Source organism: Cottoperca gobio, chromosome 19 (assembly GCF_900634415.1).
Source record: "Cottoperca gobio chromosome 19, fCotGob3.1, whole genome shotgun sequence".
NCBI classification, from domain to species: domain Eukaryota; kingdom Metazoa; phylum Chordata; class Actinopteri; order Perciformes; family Bovichtidae; genus Cottoperca; species Cottoperca gobio.
The window spans coordinates 11,179,549-11,200,626 of NC_041373.1; the positions used below are offsets into that span (position 1 = coordinate 11,179,549).

At 40.6% G+C, this 21,078-nt stretch overlaps 3 protein-coding genes across 3 annotated transcripts; all 3 read left to right on the top strand.

Annotated features, from left to right (window-relative positions):
* Positions 1 to 353: 353 nt before the first annotated feature.
* Positions 354 to 2,151, top strand: LOC115024669 (glutathione peroxidase 1). The gene is made up of 5 exons (XM_075074157.1): positions 354 to 485; positions 601 to 694; positions 1,480 to 1,610; positions 1,748 to 1,878; positions 1,986 to 2,151. Exons 1-5 carry the CDS (start codon positions 354 to 356, stop codon positions 2,041 to 2,043), a joined length of 546 nt encoding a protein of 181 aa, XP_074930258.1. The 3' UTR covers positions 2,044 to 2,151.
* Positions 2,152 to 2,429: 278 nt separating this feature from the next.
* Positions 2,430 to 5,248, top strand: ndufb8 (NADH:ubiquinone oxidoreductase subunit B8). The gene is made up of 5 exons (XM_029456448.1): positions 2,430 to 2,570; positions 2,811 to 2,937; positions 3,097 to 3,196; positions 3,972 to 4,127; positions 5,090 to 5,248. Exons 1-5 carry the CDS (start codon positions 2,480 to 2,482, stop codon positions 5,180 to 5,182), a joined length of 567 nt encoding a protein of 188 aa, XP_029312308.1. The 5' UTR covers positions 2,430 to 2,479; the 3' UTR covers positions 5,183 to 5,248.
* A 206-nt stretch (positions 5,249 to 5,454) lies between these two features.
* On the top strand, positions 5,455 to 18,507 carry sec31b (SEC31 homolog B, COPII coat complex component). Its single transcript, XM_029456388.1, is given in 27 exon segments — positions 5,455 to 5,610; positions 6,368 to 6,591; positions 7,276 to 7,405; positions 7,407 to 7,472; positions 7,586 to 7,681; positions 7,929 to 8,069; positions 8,954 to 9,096; positions 9,194 to 9,293; positions 9,397 to 9,558; positions 9,863 to 10,015; positions 10,125 to 10,355; positions 10,444 to 10,518; positions 10,840 to 10,932; positions 11,031 to 11,136; positions 11,251 to 11,429; positions 11,514 to 11,640; positions 11,835 to 11,980; positions 12,388 to 12,561; positions 12,679 to 12,831; positions 12,961 to 13,147; positions 13,580 to 13,978; positions 14,096 to 14,134; positions 14,778 to 14,836; positions 15,583 to 15,708; positions 15,797 to 15,916; positions 16,095 to 16,166; positions 17,195 to 18,507. Coding segments are annotated over 26 exon segments (3,660 nt in total). The 5' UTR covers positions 5,455 to 5,610; positions 6,368 to 6,388; the 3' UTR covers positions 17,375 to 18,507.
* The last annotated feature ends 2,571 nt before the right edge of the window (positions 18,508 to 21,078 follow it).

Here is a 21,078-nt window from a genome sequence, read left to right on the forward strand (position 1 = left end):
TGAGAAAATCAATGTAACAATTCTTGAATTTGATTCTTAATGTTAAACTTCTTTCTGTAAGTGTCAGTTCTAACGAGGAAATGATGCCATCAAAATCATACATTTTGAATATTGAATTTCCCAAGGCCAATTAGCTGTCACCACATTAGCAGCCTCTTTTCGTGGGACACGTGTGCTGAACAAATGGCCATCCTGCCAGCTCACCTCTGCCCAGGAGAACAATGAAGTCAGTCATGCTGAACAATTGCTGACCCATGAGTTATGTTTCAGTGAATGAGATGAGCCAACAGGATAGCCGAGTGAATACTCACTCTTGACTGACTACAATCCCATATACAAGCTAAAGTACAAGCATGGAGAATAAATCAATCTATGATTTCTCTGTGGAGACCCTGGATGGACAGCCGGTTCCGCTCAGTAACTACAGGGGTAATGTGCTTCTCATCATCAACGTTGCCACCTTCTGAGGGTCAACAATAGAAGAGGTAATATTCTACACCAGCACTGATTGATTGCAGCCAGAACACATTATCTCATAACACATAACCTGTGCAGTCATTTTTTATTAAAGGCATCTGATTCTGTGTCCCGTTCCCTCAGTACCACCGACTGAATGCACTGATGGAAATGTTTGGCGACCTCAACTTCACTGTCCTGGGATTCCCCAGCAACCAATTTGGTCTTCAGTCGCCTGGTGGGTACACTGAGGCTTTTGAAAAGTGACAGAAATATCAGATTATTAACCTGGTAGTTAACTGTACCAAGATGAATACTGTACTCTATATTAATTACATTTACTGAACAATTTTGAGGTATGTATATGTTACTTGAGGATTTCCATTTCATGCTACTTTATATTTCTACTCCATTACATTACAGAGGCAAATAGTATACTTTCTACTCCACTACATTTCATCTTCAACTATATGTTACCTATTGGATTAAGATTATACACTTAAAGAAATATGATACGTTTATAAAATCCAAAGCATTGTTATAGATGACTAGTGATTAAAGTCTTCAAAACCTTTCAGGTTGTCAACCCTGACAAAAACACAATGTCTGTTTTGTTGTTCTTTTGTTTGTCTTTATTTGCACACATATAAAACTGCATAAAATCCAGATAATGACAAAAAAAGGAAACGTGAGAGGAGAAGTCAAAAATCCACAGGTTTATACAATGGACTTCCCCTCCAAGAATACCAAAAAAAGGAACTTTTAGTTTTGGTGCTTAAGTAGATTTTGCTGCTCATACTTCTGTAAGTAGGATTTTAGACGCAGAACATTTACTTGTAATAGAGTGTTTTAACTTGTATGTATTGGTACTTTTACTTAATTAAAGGATCTGAATACTTCTTTCACCACTGACCTACATACACACTTTGTTGTACATGCTCATGCTATGTAACATTTGACAAGTTATTTTGAAGAGAAAGTTGTGAATACACACGTTAAATCGTTGTACTTTTATTTTTTCAGAGGTGAATCATGAAACCCTCAACGTTCTCAAATATGTGAGACCAGGTGGGGGGTTTGTGCCAAAGTTTCCTGTCTTTGGAAAGGTTGAGGTGAATGGAATAAATGAAGAACCTCTTTTCGCCTATCTAAAGGTAGTGTGTTTTACACAGGATCTAAATAACTAAGATTAGTTGATGATCTTTTTTTAGTTATTCAGCATATATTTGTACTATCAGCTGTTTTGTCGTGGAAAAAAAACAGATACAGTGTCACTTCTTGTTCGCCACAGGAATCCTTGCCATATGTGAACCCTGTTATTGGAGATATGAAGAAATTCTACTGGTCCCCAATCAAAGTCAATGATATCCCGTGGAATTTTGAGAAGTTCCTAATTACCGCAGATGGCATGCCCTTCAAAAGGTGAATTTATAGATCACAGACCGCAAGTTAGAAACCAAATTTGCCCTTCATTAGGTCAGACCATCGGTAACTATAATAGTGGCTCTAATGTTTTCCCTTTACTGCAGGTATGAACTTCATTGCCCCATTGAGAACGTGGAGAAGGACATAGCAGAACTTCTCTGATGGATTTTCTTCAATTTGTCACCGGTGGCAGAGTGACGATCCCCCAGTAAATGCACTTGTGCACCTGAGCTGGATCTGATGGGAAGAGGAACAGGGTCTCAGGGCCTTAGTGCATGTACTCTGAGAACAAGTTCCCTTCAGCCACTGGAAGACTTTTTATGTAAAACTTTCCTCTAATGTGATGGTGTCTGCTACTCAGAAATAAATAAAAATGAATAAAACACTATAAAATAAGTGTTCTAGTAGTTTATTTTGTTGTCACGCTTGATATTACTTTATTGTTAATGTGTTGAAGGGCTCAGGCAGCAGTTTGGTTTACAATATTATATTTTAGATTAGATGTTTAGTATGGATTGGAATTGGTCCTTATGCCGACCCATACTTCAATCTTGCGCATGCGTATATCTCAGTCTGTCAGATAGCTACAGCCATAAACATGGCTGGTGTTGGTTTCCGACGCTGGGCCCAGGCTCTCTCTCAAGGGAAAGGTTCTGGCATTTCAGCCCTTGTATCGGGATATAGAGCAGGTCAGTAGTGTTACAGCTTTCGGTCATACTGTCTGATGAATTTCACTTTAGACACGTGTCAGAGTTTAAAGTGTAAAGCCTCGAATGAACGTAACCTTGACATGCTAACTTTAGCTTACGCTAGCTGAGTGGCTACCGCTAATCTGAACAGCATACTTGTTTTTTTCTTTATTCTTGTTTGCTTGTGAGCTTTATAACTTCGACTTGGTTTATTCACATGTGCAATTGTTTGTGTTTCAGCCTCTGGTGTGACAAATAATGATCTACCTGGTAAATACCCGACGACCCCCGAGGAGAGAGCTGCTGCTGCAAAGAAGTACAGCATATGTGTTCAGGACTATGAACCACTTCCCGACAAAGGCGAGGGGTGAGCAATATTTAATGCATTACATTCAATGTAGTTTAAACTGTTTTTGTTTTCTCTATGAAATATTGAAAAGTAATGTTCATCACCGCTGTGTGAATCACCAGTAACAAAGTAATTACATGTGATGGTTAACTAACTGCAATCGTTGTGTGTTTGTAGCTATGGTGATTATCCAATGCTACCAGATAGATCTCAGCATGAGAGAGACCCCTGGTACAAATGGGACCACCCTGACCTGAGGAGGAACTGGGGAGAGCCGGTAAGAGACTGCTTACTGTGTCTCCTGCTTATCACAGATAGATCAGTATAGTTGTACATGAGTTATAAGAAATGGCAGTACATGGGCTGGTTCTGCCAAATTTACAACATGACTTTCAACATCAAATAATTGACATTTTTCACTTGTCAAGACAAACACCATACTTGTGAAACCATGCATGAGCAGGCCAGGGCCTTTTAGGAAATCATTCAGTAACTTCTGAGTGACAGTCATAAGTGAAGTGTGATGCTGCCACTGTATGTGATCTGCATGTAATCAATGCTCTCAGATTGCTTCTGTACAATGAGCCCCAGAAATGCCAAATATATGTCTGCTGTAATTTTAAAACAATGTCCCACAGTACATATCTTGCCACTAGTTTGTTTATATATATATATATATATATATATATATATATATATATATAGTATATATATACTATATATATATATATAGTAATGGTATGTGTATTACTACTGCCCTAAAGAGACATTATACCTACATAATATTTTATAATTTAGGGAGATTGTGCGTGCATCATTTTGTCTAGACTGTGCAGAAGCACCGTTTTATAGCTTTAGATCTGGACAGTTTGATAGATAATAAAATAAAGACATACATTTCCTAAGTGCAGTATATCGTTCCTCTGTATCGACACAACTGCTTTTGGACTGTTGAGACAGTGTTCAGATCAGTTTGATTGTACAGAGGCACTGCATTGTTTTATAGTATGAGATTGCTCATTAATCAGTGATTGTTTTCTGTTTATTTCTAGATGCATTGGAATTTTGACATGTTCATCAGGAACCGTGTGGATACATCTCACACCCCCGTGCCCTGGTCCTCAATGTGCAAACAACTGTTTGGTTTCATCGGGTTCATGCTGTTTATGTTCTACCTTGGAGAGAAATTTCCATCTTACCAGGCTGTTGTAAGTACAGACCAAATGCTATGATTTGTGTTTGATACTATTTTCAGAGGATGTGAAATGACGATCAGTTAATGAGTCTTTTTTTTTTTACACTTGTCTGACATATGCTGTACATCACAACTGCTACTAAATTCATAATTTGTTAAATATATTCACTAGTATTTACATTTTGCAGGTGTACATATATTTGTATTATTACATTATGTATGTTGGGGTAATGCTTCATAACAGTGCTTTATGTTGTCGTATTTCAATATTTTTGACTGTTAAAAGAAAACATTGCTGTTTATTTAGCAGATTTGAAATAGCATTGCAAAGTTCTGCTCAGATCTGAGGATTAGAAGGTTTGCCAGACATCTCTGATAATTACCCTATTCTCAGAATACTTAATTTGAGTATATAAAGCAAAGATTGAATCCAAAATGTATATAATACATTTTAACTTTTAACACTTTGAAGTTATATGTATAGTTAGATGAAGTTGTCAACTTGCTTTGAGACAAACACCCAGGACAATAACAAGTTATCCACCTAATTAATAGATCTGTAAAACTAGTTTTCTTTTAATCTAGTGTTAATTACACTAAAATGTACTATTAAGTGTCTTTCAGTTTTACAATTGTCAGATCCCAAAGACACAATCAAGTGTACATTATTCATTATTTTCAACTAAGAAACTGACTTGATGATATGAATTGAAATGAAGGACCCTGTTTACTGTATTAACTCTGTCCTAGCCACTTCCATCCTCAGTTTACGCCATTTCACTCATGAATGCTTTTTATCAATGTGAGCACGACTGTTTAAATGTAAAATAGTTATATGAAATAGTTATATATAAAATGGTATATGTCTAGGAGTCTTTTGTGTTTTAATGTAACTTATTTTTTTAGTGCTGTGTCACCTGTGTACCTTATTTAATACCATGCACATTTTAAATAAAGTATTTTGCTCTCTTTCAGGCACCGAAACAGTATCCCTATAACAACCTGTACTTGGAGAAAGGAGGACATCCAGAAAAACAACCAGAGGAAGTCAAAAACTATACAATCTAATGACTAAAATCTGATTCTACTTGTGTATATATATTTCTGTCAACAATAAAGACTCGTGAAGTTACATTCCTCGCTGTGTTGCTGATGATTTGTGTATAATAAGAATGTCATCCTGCCAAAAAGGAAAACAATTGAATGATTTTGACTGACAAGTGACAAATAATATCTGACAATTCTTGGATCCTTCGTTATGAATGCAGGATATTCACAAAATACATGTTTTGTTGGTTCAACGGCAGCATCGGGGTTAACTTAGGCCACGATCAAATTAGAAATGTCCGTGTCGGCTACCGTAGCTCAGTGACAACACGGCAAAGTACTTTGATCGGAATTTGCCTGCGGCTAAGCTGCTAGCTTGGCTGATAAGTAGCTAGCTCTCCAGTTTGTTGTGGATGCAGAAGCCCAAAGGTGTGATAAAGACATTTGACGTGAGTTACTCTCAAAACCATATTTATATTCCTTTTTTTGTGCTGGTCTTAAACGAGTCTGAGACACAACGTTTCTGTTGAAATATGGCAACAAGGGTGGTGGCTGTTGGTTAGATTGACTGCTAGCTAAAAAGCAACATCGGCTCCGGGTATGCACTGGAACGACCAGGCACTTAAGGCAAGATGCAACGTTAACCAGTTAGCTCATAAGACTTCTTACTTATGTAGTGGCATGCATGATAAATAAGCTGATCCCTCGGAAATATTGGAGTGATATTTAGGTAGTGGCGGCAGATAGTATGTGTTCAATGTTATTAACTAACTAAGTCTTACGGTAAGCGTATGAAACAAGTTTGGAGCTGCAATTGCGAAATGCTAACATTAGCTAACTACATGACAGGTTATCGTACGTTGAATTCATTTCTAAATGGTTTGGCCACAATTGAATGTAATATATCCCCGGTAACTACATTGAATTCGCTATGATGTAGTTGGCCTATAATGTTGGTATAATAAACATTGTGTAACACCAGTGGAACCTAACTGTTTGGGCAAGTTAACGTTAGCCATCAGTTTCAGGAAGTAGTCGGAGACAATCTGTCAGTAAGGGTGGCACCCTGTTTGAGCTAAATTAGACGATATTGTAGTTATGAGTGCAACTTTGTAAGGTTCTAAACGATGTATTGTTAATCCACAACCATTTTTAAGCAAAGACACGTATTATCTTTGATGTAGTGGAGTCTGTTCGTCTGTCCAGGACTTGAACTTGTAGAGGAAAATGAGGCTGAAGGAGATCCAGAGGACTGCCCACCAGGCGTGGAGTCCTGCCGAACACCACCCTATCCACCTGGCCTTAGGAACATCAGCACAGCAGCTTGATGCCTCTTTCAACACCACAGCTGCCCTTGAGATATTTGAGGTAGATTTCGCTGACCCATCTCTGGACATGAAGCTCAAAGGGTCATTACCCACCTCAAACAGGTAATGTATATACAGATAAGATACAAGATACTACCACTGTCCACATCAGCCACTGTAGAGAAGTGATCTGGCTTAATCCTTTTGATACAATACTTACTGCTTTATCTCAGTTTTACCGCAATCCACATATAGTAACTGTCACAGAAGTAGGGCCTGTATAGATGTGGACGCTCCAGTATTCTGGTAGTCTGGTATAAATGCTTCACCTAATTATGCAAAATATCTTAAGGGGGTGTCCTCTATTGCCAAGCAAATTCAACAAACACGTTACCACTTTAGATCTGCATGTTTGTCAAACTTTGCATTGGAGAAAATATTTTTCCATAAGGTAGCTAATGTTTAAATGCTCAGAATATTTCACCTTTTAAATAATCATCTCGATACATTAGCCACTAATCTTCATCCTTACTCTCTCTTGTGTAGTTTGGAAAAGCATACCGTGTTCACAAAATTTGAAATAAATCATGGCATATTCCAAATTGAAACACATCTGATTTCTACCTGGTTTTTTGTCTGTATAAATTAGGAGTGCTTTTGTCCCAAAAGGCAAAGTGTAAGACAACACATTTATCTTATGTCGCAGTATGCAGGGGACTGCTTACCTAAACACCAAGTGCATTTCAACTTTGGCTATGAGTATGCCATTTTTAGCAAATAACTCGCTATACTGTTAATTTTCCATAGGTTTCACAGTATCGTATGGGTGGATTATGGAATGGGACCAGATGGCACTGGAGGGAGACTGGTTAGTGGCAGTGAAAATGGCGCATTAACTATATATAACCCAGAGGTCATAATGAACTCCGGTGCAGACTGCAGTAGTGGGACAGTCTAACAAACATACAGGACCCATCCGGGCCCTCGATTTCAACCCTTTTCAGGTAAATGTCTGCAAAATCGTCTGTGTCCTTAGAGACAGTTTATACAGAAGGACTTCTCTTTTCTGGTGCTATAGTACACATTATTAATCTTTAGGCAATTTGTCCTCTCCCAGAGTAATCTCCTCGCTTCAGGAGCAAATGATTCCGAGATATATATCTGGGATCTGAACAACTTTAGCAGTCCAATGACACCAGGAACAAAGACACAGGTGGGTGCCGGATTGGGAGATCATAGGTTTATTGAAGTTCATGCATGCACAGATGAGTTGACTTTCTTGTTTTGATCGTCCTGACCTAATTTACTGTCTGAGTCAAAACACAGAATAGAAACCACAACTAGCAGCTTTCTTCTTGTTTCTTTACCTTTTTTGTTTTAGTTTCATGTCTGTGAATTAAAACGGGACGCCCCACAGTCAGGTTTGTTTTGACGGTAACAGCCTTTGTCTCCTCTTCCAGCCTGTTGAAGACATCAGTGTTGTGTCCTGGAACAGGCAGGTTCAGCACATCCTGGCCTCTGCCAACCCCAGCGGGAAAGCAGTCGTGTGGGATCTGAGAAAGAACGAGCCCATCATCAAGATCAGTGACCACAGCAACAGGGTTGGTGGCTTTAATTAAAAATACAGCAAGTCCAATGTTTCCTGAACATTTGTATGTTATGATCAATGTATAAAGCCCATCTGCCACACTGCGGCAAAATGTTCAGATATTAACAATTGCATAGCAGTTATTCACAGGCTTTGTCTGCACTGTACGGCCACTGTACCGGAATCAATGCAGAGTCTGACCGTTGGCCAGTCAAATTACAGCAAAGCAAATGCTCCGTATCAAACAGGCTGATAGGCTTTTTATGGTTCTTATCACTAAGACATACCTTCCAACTTTTGTTTCTTGGCTTGCAATTAGATTACAACAACACAACACTCAACAAACACATACAAATGAATGATTTTTGTATGCAGTATCAAATGCATCAGTGTTTTTTCTATCAAAATGTACCTCGTGAACCATGAACCTCGTGAAATCATTTGAATGAATTAATAAAATTACCACAGTGAATGATATAAAAAGTGTGCGTCTTAGTCATAGTTCAGTAATAAAATCCCAGCACACAACAGAGCATCTCTCCTGTCTGGTTCGCAATGTGTCAGACGCTGGAAGGTGGTAGCTGACAGTTCAACCAACGTGCTGAGGGAACCGGAACAGAAACGAGTTGTACTGCCGTCCTCGGTTTCCATTAACCTAAGTTTTGTAATTAGGTTACATCTTGAAACTAGACTCGGGTTGTAGAAGTTTGAATCAGGCTGATTATACTGCGTCAACTTCTTCTCGACTGATGATTTTAATCATGAAGGTTTAGGGGGCAGCATTCATTTTGAGAATCTTTAAGGTTAAATGGAACGTTAAAATGATATTGTTGCATCCTGTAGAAAATCACTTTTATCATCCTAAATTCCATCTGTTTTGTGATTATTATTTTTTAGATGCACTATTCAGGAATGCTCTGGCACCCTGAGGTGGCCACTCAGTTAGTGTTGTCCTCTGAAGATGATCGAATGCCAGTCATCCAAATGTGGGACCTCCGTTTTGCTACATCGCCCCTTAAAGTCTTTGAGAACCACACAAGGTGAGGCTTTAACAGTTTGTGCTCATTCATTTCATTTCAGTTTCAAGTCATGTTGCAGAATATACTGTATGTACCTTCTGCTGGTGCTTTCTTACAGGGGAATTCTGTCCATATCCTGGAGCCAGGCCGACCCCGAGCTCCTACTGAGTAGTGCTAAAGACAACAGGATCCTCTGCTGGAATCCAAACACTGGAGAGGTTTATGCTGCTTCTATGTTATGAATGAATTACCTCGCTTTATTATTGTGACTTCATGTCAGTGAATGCCATGAATTCTCACGTGTGATTTCCTTCATTTTAGGTCATTTACGAGCTTCCAACAGCAAACCAGTGGTGTTTTGATATCCAGTGGTGCCCCAGGAATCCTGCCCTGCTTTCAGCCGCCTCATTTGATGGAAGAATCACCGTCTACTCTGTGATGGGAGGGAGCTTGAAGGCTCAGCAGCAAAGCACGGCTGATAAGGTCATAGTGTCTGTTCTGAAATGTGATTCATTTAATCCCAAAGGCTGTGTGCTGCGCTGCATTGTTTGTCCACAAGATGGTGCGAGTGTGAAGGGATTGACATCGACCAATGACCAACCATATATATAATATTGAATTTGAAAGATGGATAAATGACATATTTATGATCAACACTCCAAAACCCAAAGATACTTTTGTTCAATCAATTGTCAGAATAGCTTTGTGATTTTCTGTCAACTCACTGTTTCAGCTGTGCCCCAAAGAGTTGTGATTTGCTTTTAACATTTAACGTTTTATGTAACAGATATCCTCCTCGTTTGATTCAATGGATCCCTTCGGTACAGGGCAGGTGCTGCCTCCCCTGCAGGTTCCTCAGCCTACAGTGCAGGACACCATAGTTCCCCCTCTGAAGAAGCCACCTAAGTGGGTGCGCAGGCCAGTGGGCGCTTCCTTTGCTGTAAGAAAAAAAATGTTTTAAGCATGTTGATGTAAAAGGCGTTAAAATTAGCATTTCCCCCCCCCCCCCCTTCATGACTGATCTGGTGTTGTGGGTTTTTTTTCCTCAGTTTGGTGGAAAGCTAATAACCTTCGAGAATCCCAAGCTGGCTCCAGTGCAGAGCCCCCAGCCCGTCCCCAGACAAGTGTTTATGAGCCAGGTTACCACGGAGACAGAGTTGCTCCAGCGCTCCAGGGAGCTGCAGGCGGCGCTGCAGTCGGGCTCCTTCAACAACTACTGCCAGGCCAAGATTCAGAACGCCAAGTCAGACGCTGAGCAGGACATATGGAAGTTCCTGCTGGTGGGCTCTCACATCCTCTTGTGTCACAACATTACGTCTCAGCGGTGTTTTAATGTATCTTGAGCTAATTCACTTTCTCTGTTTACAGGTCAACTTTGAGGATGAAGCCCGCGTTAAATTCCTCAGACTTTTGGGTTTCAGTAAAGATGAATTGGAGACAAAGGTATTCTGCCTCTTAGAGCTGCAACAATTAGTCATTAGACAGAAAAGAATCACCAAATATTTAGATAATCGATTTGAGTGGTAATGCTAAAAGTAATGTTTCATGCAAAAATGGCAGAAAATGCCGTTTTCAGCCCCTCGAATACGGAGAATTCCTGCTTTTCTCAGTTTTATATCATATTAAACTGAATATCTTGGGATAAAACTACACATTTGAAGACGCCACCTTGTATTTTTGAGAAATTGGGATCTTTTCACTATTTTTCTCACATTTTATAGACCAAACGATTAATCTAGAAAAAAAAATGTTGCGTTTATTCAGATTTCAAAATGCCTGGGGAAGAGTTTTCAGCACAATGGACATGGAGTAGATGCCAAAGATCTGGCAGAAAAGATGCAGCGGCTCTCCACTGAGGTCAGCAACTCTGCACGAAAATGTTTATTTTCAAATATTTGCATACCGAGTTTTGCATCATTTGTTTACATTAAACCTATTCTTTGTTGTATTTCCAGAGGTCTGATGAAGGTGATTCGAGAACCTCTGGTTCTGTTTCCCCTGCAGACTTCTTCAGTCAGACCCCAAAGGAAAACTCCAACTTCCAGATCCCTGTATCATGCGGTAAAGTCCCTCATCAGCTCACACAATTAATTATGTGATTAAAACACATGTTATCTCTGTTGAGATATCTTGTCATTGTTCTTCATGATGGTTAATCTTGTCGTTCTTCTGAAGATACCGATGGTCTGATAAGCCAGGCGCTGCTGGTTGGTAACTTTGAGGGAGCAGTGGATCTGTGTCTGAATGACGGTCGTTACGCTGAAGCCATCCTGTTGTCCATCAGCGGAGGAGAGGAGCTGCTCAAGAAAACTCAGCAAACATACCTAAGCAATCAAAAGAACAGCATTTCGATGGTAAGAGTATGTTTGATTCATTCTGTTTCACTTAGTGTAATCACATGGGTGAAGATTTTTAATTTAAATTGTTCCCAACTGCAGCTCATATCATCAGTGGTGACCCAGAATTGGAGAGACATAGTGCAAAGCTGTGAGTTGGACAACTGGAAGGAGGCTCTCGCTGCTCTGCTGACTTACGCTCACCCTGAAGATTTTGCCCGGCTGTGCGGTAAGTTTCTCTCCAGTGTGGTGGCACATTGATCGTGCTGCGACCTGCCTCGCTTCCAGGCGAACTGCACCGCTTCAGGAGCACTTGTTTTACTTGCTGTTTAACATTTCTGTTTGTACTCATCCACCCTGCTCTCATTCCAGCCTTCCCACTGTCTTTAAAATTGTTCAAATATGCAATTCTTTTTTTGGTAGATACCCTGGGAGGCCGGCTGGAGCATGAGAGGACAGAGAAGCGCTGCCTGCAGGCCTGTCTGTGTTACATCTGCTCTGGGAACATTGAGAAGCTAGTGGAGTGCTGGGCCTTGCACAGAGACTGCTCCTCCCCTCTTGGTCTAGAGGTATTCTCTTTTGTAAAGGGTTTTCTTTAGGTTTAGCAAGAACAAAATACTTATTTTACTGTTGCACCAAGCATATAAGTGTGAGCACAAAAGCAAATCTGAAATATGTGTGGAGTCTACCTCATCTGATAATGATCAACGAGTAGAGTAGAATAGTAATCGAGGAGAAACTGATTTCAGGGTAATTATTGATTATTGTACTGTGCAAAGACATCTTGCATGTCTCATATGTGTTGAATTAGGAATGGTTGCTTGTACTGACATGCAATTTGAGAAGACACTTTTTTTATTGGCTGCACATACAATACACCATTGTAGCCTAAAGGTATGAGCGCAGAAGAATGTAGCAGGCACAGTGACATGTTTCTTTTTTGTGTGTGTGTGCGTGCCTCTTTTTTCTTTTTCAGGATTTGGTTGAAAAAGTAATGATGTTGCGTAAGTCAATCGAACGCCTCCGCAACAGCGAGGTGGCGGTTCAGAGCCCCATCCTGGCTGAGAAGCTGACCTGCTACGCTGGCATACTGGCTGCAGAGGGCAGTCTGGCCACTGCCATGACCTACCTGCCTGAGAACTCAGACCAAGTAAGAGGCATGGCAGTAACCTAGTTTCAAAACCTCACATTTATAGTTTAGCTCCGTGTCTTTGGATTGTGATAAATACCTTTTTGTGCTTTTTTTGCACAATTTTGTCACCCCCAGGCTGGGATTACGATGCTGAGAGATAGGTTGTTCCACGCTCAGGAGGAAGTTGCAGTTGGACAACAGCCTCCAAACTCCTTCAATAGAGTCAATGTGTCCACAGCCAAGCCCACTACTGCTGCTCAGACTCCTGCACCAAAAGCACAAATTATGGTATACATTTGACATTTATTGACAATCGGAAGCATTAAATCGTATATTTTTGCAAAATTCTTTCCTGTGTAATTATGGATGTTTTAAACTTTTCTTTAAAACGTGGTGTTATTCTTTCCCCAACTTTAGAGTCAGTACCAGCCGTCTGCTCCTTCCCAGGCTGCCCAACAGCAGCCTCCTATGCCGTCGTTTTTTACCCCACAAACGCCAACCAACTCCGGGCCCGGTCTGCCGCCTTATTTTCATGTAATGCCGCCCAGTGCGACCCGCCCTGCCTCCAGGCCTCCCTACCCCCAACATCCTGCTCCGGCTCCAGGTCAGTGTTGTCACAATACTGGTATTTCTAACTTCAATGCAATACCTTGAACATTTGGATGCCGCAGGGAAGAAGATAAATATAACGAGGCTAAAACACGCCAAAGACGACTTTTTCTTCTCTTGACTCGAAGTCAACAGTAACAAAAAATGTAAACTTAACTTAGAATATTCTTCTTGAGGTAGAGCGCATGTTCAAAAGCCGCCTTAGATTGTCACACATTCAAAAGGAAATAAACGTGCAAGTAAAGAAAGCGCAGCTGGTTCTTGAAAAGTGCGGAAAATAAGTTTTGAAACCGTTTAAAATATTTAGAACCGATATGTCTCGAGAAATCTATATTTTTGACAACACTAGTCCAGTTGACTGTTTGTATTCTACTTTCAGGTATTTCAGGCTGAGAACTTTGATGTAATGGTTCTTGTTCTTTCCCAGGTTTCCTTCCTCATCCGCCATTCCAGCCACAGCCTATGCCCATTGGCGGACCCTCAGGCTTCCCTCCTCCAGGTCCTCCTATGCCAGCTGCTAACTTATCAGGACCTCCACTGTTGCCTCCCTCATTGACTCCCGGAGGTCTGCCCCCCATGCCCAGCCCCGGGGTGCCACCGACAAGCTTCATGCCGTCTACCTCTTTACCCTCGGGCCCCATGCCACCCTGCTCCCAACCCGGAGCCCCAGTTCCCATGTACCCAGGCGGCCTCCACAACCAGGGGCCTGCACCCCTCATGGCATCTGGTCCCTATGCCCCAATTGGATCAGGGTACCCACAGGGAGGCCCCGGAGCTCCTGCTGTAAAGCCCTTCTCGGCCCCTGCTGTTGCTCCTCCTCCTACAGGTAGATGTTTGTCACTTTGATTTCTCGAAACAAATCTGCACATAATAGATGTTGACAGCAATCTCTTGCTGATGGTTATTGAATCAAATTCAGCTGTCCGCCTCATTTGACTTGCAGGATTCTTTCCCTGGCTGAATTCCCAGAGTGAATATCAAGGTGACAGAGTTAGGGCTGGATATGGAACAAGAGTGCATCGAAATATATAAATATACACTCGAGTGACCAGAAAAACACCTGCACAACACAACATCCCTGCATCACTTTTGTATTAGATTGCACTCCATCATACAGGGTTTCTATGTGTTTCTGGTCACTCGGTGTGTTTTGGGTGGTGTTTGCTTGTGCCGCTGTGTACTTGAGGGAAATGTAGTGACTTCATTTATTTGTATGGATGTAAAACACCGTAAACAAAAAAAGCTGTAGGTTTTATTATGCATCATGCACTGTCAGCTCTTTTAGTAATAACATTGTTATTCGGGGAGACATTTGACTACTTTTGTTTATTGATACATACATCTTTGAGCTCAAAAAGCAATATATGAGATCCTTTTAATTATTCAGCATTGGGATAGTGTTACTGTTAAGTGATTTATGAGGGTGCTGCCTGAACATTGCCCATATTGTCTGTTTTGTTTCTGCATAAACGGCTGAAATCTGTGGCTTAATGACATGTTTTTGCCATGTAGACTAACCCTGGCTCAAAGAGATTGTCTGGTGTAGATAGTCTTTGACTGCTTGAGTGTCAGCGCAGTAGAAAATGCCACTAGTTATTAAAATGCTCACTCATGTTCTGCTTTAGGACCCCATGAAGGCTGGAATGACCCTCCAGCAGTACGAGGTGGACCCAGGAAGAAGAAGGTACTCGTGCATTTATCTTAAAACTATTGCGTCAAATGAAACTGTAATAATTCAGCTTTTTTAGAAAAGAATAATCAATTCTTCTTACCCTGTTAGAATAAAGAACTAAACCTAATTGTTCAATACAAGACTCTGTAATCCTGCGGCTGGAGATTATCTATGTTAAATTCTCTGCTTGTTTGCTGAGTTTTCATGATTATTATATATACACATTATCCGCCAATTTGTATTGTTTTCTCGTTTTGTGGATTACATTTTTTATCGTTATTTATTAATTTTGCATTTATCTGAGTTACTCCACAATCTTTCTATTTCCCCCCTGTTAGTACTCCTCTGGTGTGCAATTACCACTTGGTTGGGAATCACTGCTCTGAGATGCGTGTTATACGTAGTGCAGTACACAGTGCTTTGTAGTAATACTGGGAAACGTTAAATAATTCAACTCATCAAGAGCTCAGCTCAATAATTTAATGTATTGTTCATTCTTAAAGCTACACGGATGAATGTTTGATTAATAACAGGGAATTAAATGAGTAGATGTAATTTGAAAGGGGTCGTCAGAGTGACCAACCCTCAGTGAATTAGGATTGTGCTCATTAACCTAATTTTCAGCAGCTGACAACAAGCTGTGTTAATCCTGCTACCTGTTTGACCCCAAAAAAAGCAGACGGACGAAGTTGAACATCCAGTCAGTTTGTTGTGGAGTTCCTTCACCTCAAAGTGGCCGTACTGTCGTGTGTTTGCAGGTCCCTGATAACTACACTCCACCAGCCCCCATCACTGCCCCTGTGATGGGATTCCCTGTGGAGGCCCCTCAGCCCCATGACCACGCCCAAGTCCCCCCAGGAGCCCCCCAGGAGCCCAACGTGCAGGTTGGTGTGTGACAATTGGCTGTTATCTGAATTCTCACACGTCAAAAAAAACGTCAACACCTTGTATTTGTGTCCTTGTTTTCCTCAGCTCCTCCAGCAGCTGCCGGCAGAGAGGGTGGAGCAGAAAGAAATCCCAGCTGAACACATGGTGCTCAAATCTACCTTTGACGGCCTGGTGCAGCGCTGCCAGCTCGCAGCGGGAGACCCAGTAAGTCTCACTGTGTGTGTGGGGTGTGGGTGTCTATGTATGTGTGTGTGTGTGTGCGGCTTCATCCAAACTTTGCTGTGTTTTTGTTTTTGTTTTTTTAAATAAAGCTTTTATTGATTCAAAGAGAAAGTTCAGGTTGTATTGGAGTAAGAATAACCACCATTTTTTGCCTTTTCAGCAAACAAAAAGGAAACTTGATGATGCAGCCAAACGTTTGGGATACCTGTATGACAAGCTGAGGGAGCAGTCGGTAAGAAATGATTACATGTACACTCTTTACAGTGCCCACATGCAGTGATGAAATAAAACTTAAGTTCACCCAAATCACAAAAGAAACGAGTAACCAAACACATGTTGCTGAGTTTTTTTTAATTTGCTTTGAGCACCACTAACAAAACTCCAGCCACCTACTTTGTATTTGAGTGGCAGAAGTGTAAGACGGATTTCTCAAACAAAACTATCTGCATGACAAGATCTATTAGAGGTCACTGAAAAATATTTATTTTGGGGTGAACCAACTCTTGAAAGGGGCAAATGTAAAACTCCTCCTGCACAGTAAAACTTCATCACGGATACGCTTTCATTCAGCCATTAATGTAAATCACGCTGCGCAGTGAATCACATATATCAGGGTTCTTGCAGCCTTTTTAATGGAGGTGAAATAAAGAACGGTTCGCTAACATCAGAAGAAATCATTACATTCTTTTGAAGTATAATATTAAGGAGAGTGAGCAGCGGCACACAGGAAAGGCAGCGATTGTGCAGTTGCTTTGCAGATATTAATCAAGAGCAGCATATCGCTGCGTCGGGTGAAAAGAGAGTTTTTACATGTTGGGGAACGTCAGAACATGAAGCCCAGTGAGTCACTATCAGGTGTTAATCACAAGTTGGACACATCTCTGCTAACCAATATCCTTCAGATCAGTCATTGACCAAACATTTATTTCTATTTCTAACTTTGAGAACACGCACATGCACACGCACACGCGCACACACATACAGGGAGGTGCAGGGCATTGTGACCTTCAATGCAGGTTCATCAACACAAAAACCTGTTGCACAACTCTTCTCCAGCCCCAAAGAGTTTCTGCCGTATAAACAGTTTTGATTATCCAGCAAAACTGCAACTCATACTCTTGTTACTGTTGGTCAGGCAAAACAAGCACTTTTTGAAGAGGCCTTCATGGGCGCTCGGATCTTGTGACGAGCATTATTCACAATTTCATAAGCGTAACATGAGGTGCCACTTTAGTTACATGCAATATTGTTTTCTCTTAGCTCTCTCACAACATCCTGAACGGGCTCCACGAGATCAGCCGCTGTGTGGCGAGCCAGAACTACCAGCGAGGCCTGGAGGTCCACACCCAGGTGGTCAGCAGCAGCAACTTCAGCGAGATCTCCGCCTTCATGCCCATCCTCAAAGTGGTCATGACTATCGCCAACAAGCTGGGCGTGTAACCCCCGGGGTGGTGCGGGGAGGACGCAGCCAGACTTAAGTGTTACCATATTGTTATATATGTATTTATTTCTTTTTGACCTGATGACGTGCTTTGATAATGAGAATAATTACTGATGATATTGCAGATTGTGGTCTTCATCACTCCATACATATTCCTTCCTGGGAGCTAATTTGGGCAGTGAGGTGGATTTCCGTAGAGATTTGTCGATGTTGCTGTGGTAATTTTACGATAATATGAATGTATTCTGAAAGTTGTGATTCTGTGTTGATGTAAAATGCGAAGTTTGAATCAAGGCGGTGTTTGTACAAGTAGTTGCATTTTTCATAGTCCAGATTACACTCTACATCCGTGCATATTATTTTTTGATTGAATTCATGCAGTGCTCCAAGAATAAAATGTGGGTTGCACTTACTATCTATCCTGTCGGTGTAGTTTTTACGAGGGAGGAAACGTGCCAATGTTCTTTTTTTGCTGTTTATCATTTATCACAACAAGCATCAAGGAAACACTGTAACATAAATACTGATTGTTCTCGTCACCTGCTGTAACAGATTGTGTCCAGTTGATTGTGCCATGACGGGCTTTTTGGCCAAAGCACTGTAGAAGAATGCCATACGGTGATTGTCAAGTTGCTGTCTTTATTTTGTGTCAACTAAGCTGTTATTTCCTGATGGCTTGTGTGAAAGACTGAATATTCTTTTCTTTTTACCCCTCAGACTTCCTTCAATGTGCATGTTTCCCTACTGAGTTCACACGGCAGCTCATAAACTAAAATTACATTAATTTATGTTGAACTGCGAATGAATTGACATTGGTGCATCAACGTCTGTTAAAGATGCTTTTACTCGTCTTTCTACCCCGGCTACGTCCTATTACTTTCTTTCTTTTTTTCATATTTGTTTATTAGATCACACGATACCAACTTAAGTGAACTGAAAAATGAAAACATGATATTCTGAGGTTTGCAGCTGGATGTGGAGCTGCATAGTTTGGTGTATCATGGCAGCAGAAGGCAGCAGAAGGCAGTAAAGTGCCTCAGTGTGCTCATTTTGGTTGCACAGATATTTCTATCCATGTTGCTTATTAACTCATGTCGGTATCTTTTTCAAATAAAACTTCACTTCAACGGTTTTCGGTTTGATTCATTTCTTCAAACATAAATTGTTACTTGGGATAAACATTTACGTAATAAGTCACCATTCAGAAAGGGTAACTAATGGCTTTATCAGTGGTTAAGACATCATTAATGTGTTATAGATTCGTTATAAGTCATTTATAAGAACCACTTTGGGGTTTGCCATCATTTCTGTCTTTAGTTCATCATTACCCCTTATAAAAAGTAACAGACTGTACTATTTGTACATGCATAATCTGTGACCTATTTAAAAGTGAGAGGAACACCACCCTCTTTTAATCACATACAGGGGTATTTAAAAAATGTGGCACTCAAACCAAAGGCTGATAAATGTAGAAACTACTAAAATCTTCAAGTATCACAAAACACATAATGAACACAAATAATATGAATAATTGTTACGGATTAAACTGCCCAACAGTGTACAAAGTTGTTAAGTTAAATGCTGCTATCAAATAGTTTAATCAATAATACAATGTAACAACACGCTTTATTTTGTTTTCGTTTTGAATACAGGAAACAGCATTTTAACATTATGGTATTGTTGCTTTTGCGTGTTACTTGGTTACAATGTGTTACTTTTGGACATCATGTTCTGGCATTTCCATTTTGAACAGCAGATGGCTCTCGGTTTCACATGTCATGCATTTGCTTTTTCTTTGCTGCACAACACTGTAGACTTACCTACACCCAGCATTTATAGTGTTCCGCATATACACCCACAGGTAAGCATCTTTAGCTGCTACTGTACTTTCCCATTTTCACCAAAAGCACATGAATGCACCAAAAAACTGTATTTCCGACTGTTTTGAATACTTCGAGGGGCGTTTCACGCACTCATTGATTCCGTTCACTGTTGAGTCCTGAGGGTGTGGTATCATATGTCAGTTTACAAGTTGGCACAGGTGATTCACGCACCCTTCCTTCATTGGTTCAGGGATCATACTGTAAGGAAGAGCCTCGCTGCTGATTGGCCGGCTAGAAGTCAGACGCTTTGAGCTCGTATGAGCTGCGTGGCGTTCAAGATTTTTGGGGTTTTGAACTGCAGTAACCTCTCCGTCATTTTCGTCTGGGGTGATGTTAATATAATGCAACTTCACCACACATCACACCACTGTAGCGTCTTGAGTCATGCTGTACTCACCCAATACAGGACACTGTGGCCTCAGGAGTTACATACGGATGCAATGTGCTGAGAGTAACCCTGACATACTAATACAGTTGTACTGTTGTGATCCTGCCAAAAGAAACACTCATGTACTTACAGTTTATACTACTTTATACTTCTACTCCACTACATTTATTATTTGACAACTGTAGTTACTATGCGAATGCACTAAAATACTTACAAAATATAATCAATAAATTAAGTATTGTTATAGATTAGGTAGTACATTAAGTGATGCTTACACATTTCAATAGTTATAAACCCATCTGAAACAAATCTGCACAATGAGTACTTTTACTTTAGGTACTTTAATTATATGTTAATGGTGATACAATTGTAGTCGTAGTTGGCCTCCTAGACTATGGTGCTACTCTTGCTTTATTTATGTTCTCTTTCTCTAACAGGAAGTGAGCAGTGTGGTCGAATGTAACACAAATATAAACGCAATACTTCACTTCACTTGAAATTGAGGATCTACAACTTTTTCTATGCACACAAACAACTTATTTCTCTTACATTTTGTGAATACATTTGTTAAAATCCATGTTAATCAGCACTTTGCCAAGTTTATATATCCACCTGACAGGTGTAGCAAATCAAGACACTGATTAAACAGCATGGTTATTGTACAGGTGTGCATTAGGCTGGTCACTTTAAAAGGCCTCTCTAAAAAATGTGCAATTTTACCTTGACAAAATCCTCACTTTTAAGAGGATACGTAAGTTGTTTTGCTTTATAAATGACTTAAATGCTCAACTAATTTGTTAATCAACTAAATGTTTCTGCATTGGGGAACTCTGCTCAACAAAAATGACATTCCGTAACCTCCACAAACCAAACACAAGACAACAAGATGAAAAAGTCTGACGTAATACAAACTGGCCTCTAATCGGCACACTGGTCCTAAATTCCTCTCTGCCTTGTGCAAAGCATTTAACACAGGGGTGCCCAAAAGGTCGATCGCGATCGACCGGTCAATCGCGAGTGTAGTGCGGGTAGATCGTGCACCGTTTAAAATAAATAAATGTATATATATATATATATATATATATATATATATTCCCCCAACGGAAACCCTCGGCCCCCTGGAAGTTTTTTGTTTTTTTCTTGCCTTGCGCGTTCACATTCCCTCCGCTCGCTCCCACAAACGCACACGAGCGCACACACCTACAGTCAGAGACATAGCTGAGGAAAGGAGAGGAGTGAAACTACGCACCAGCAGAAAAGAGCAGGCTTCTTCTGCAATGCTGCGTAATGGAGAAGCCTGAATCCAGACCCTCCTCATTTCAAACACTTGGAAGTCCTGCTGGCCTTTTCTTCTTCACAGTATCACGATGAAATGCTTCCTGCAGGTGGTTTGCTGGTGTTTGAGGATAATCTGTTTATCTTCTGACAGACG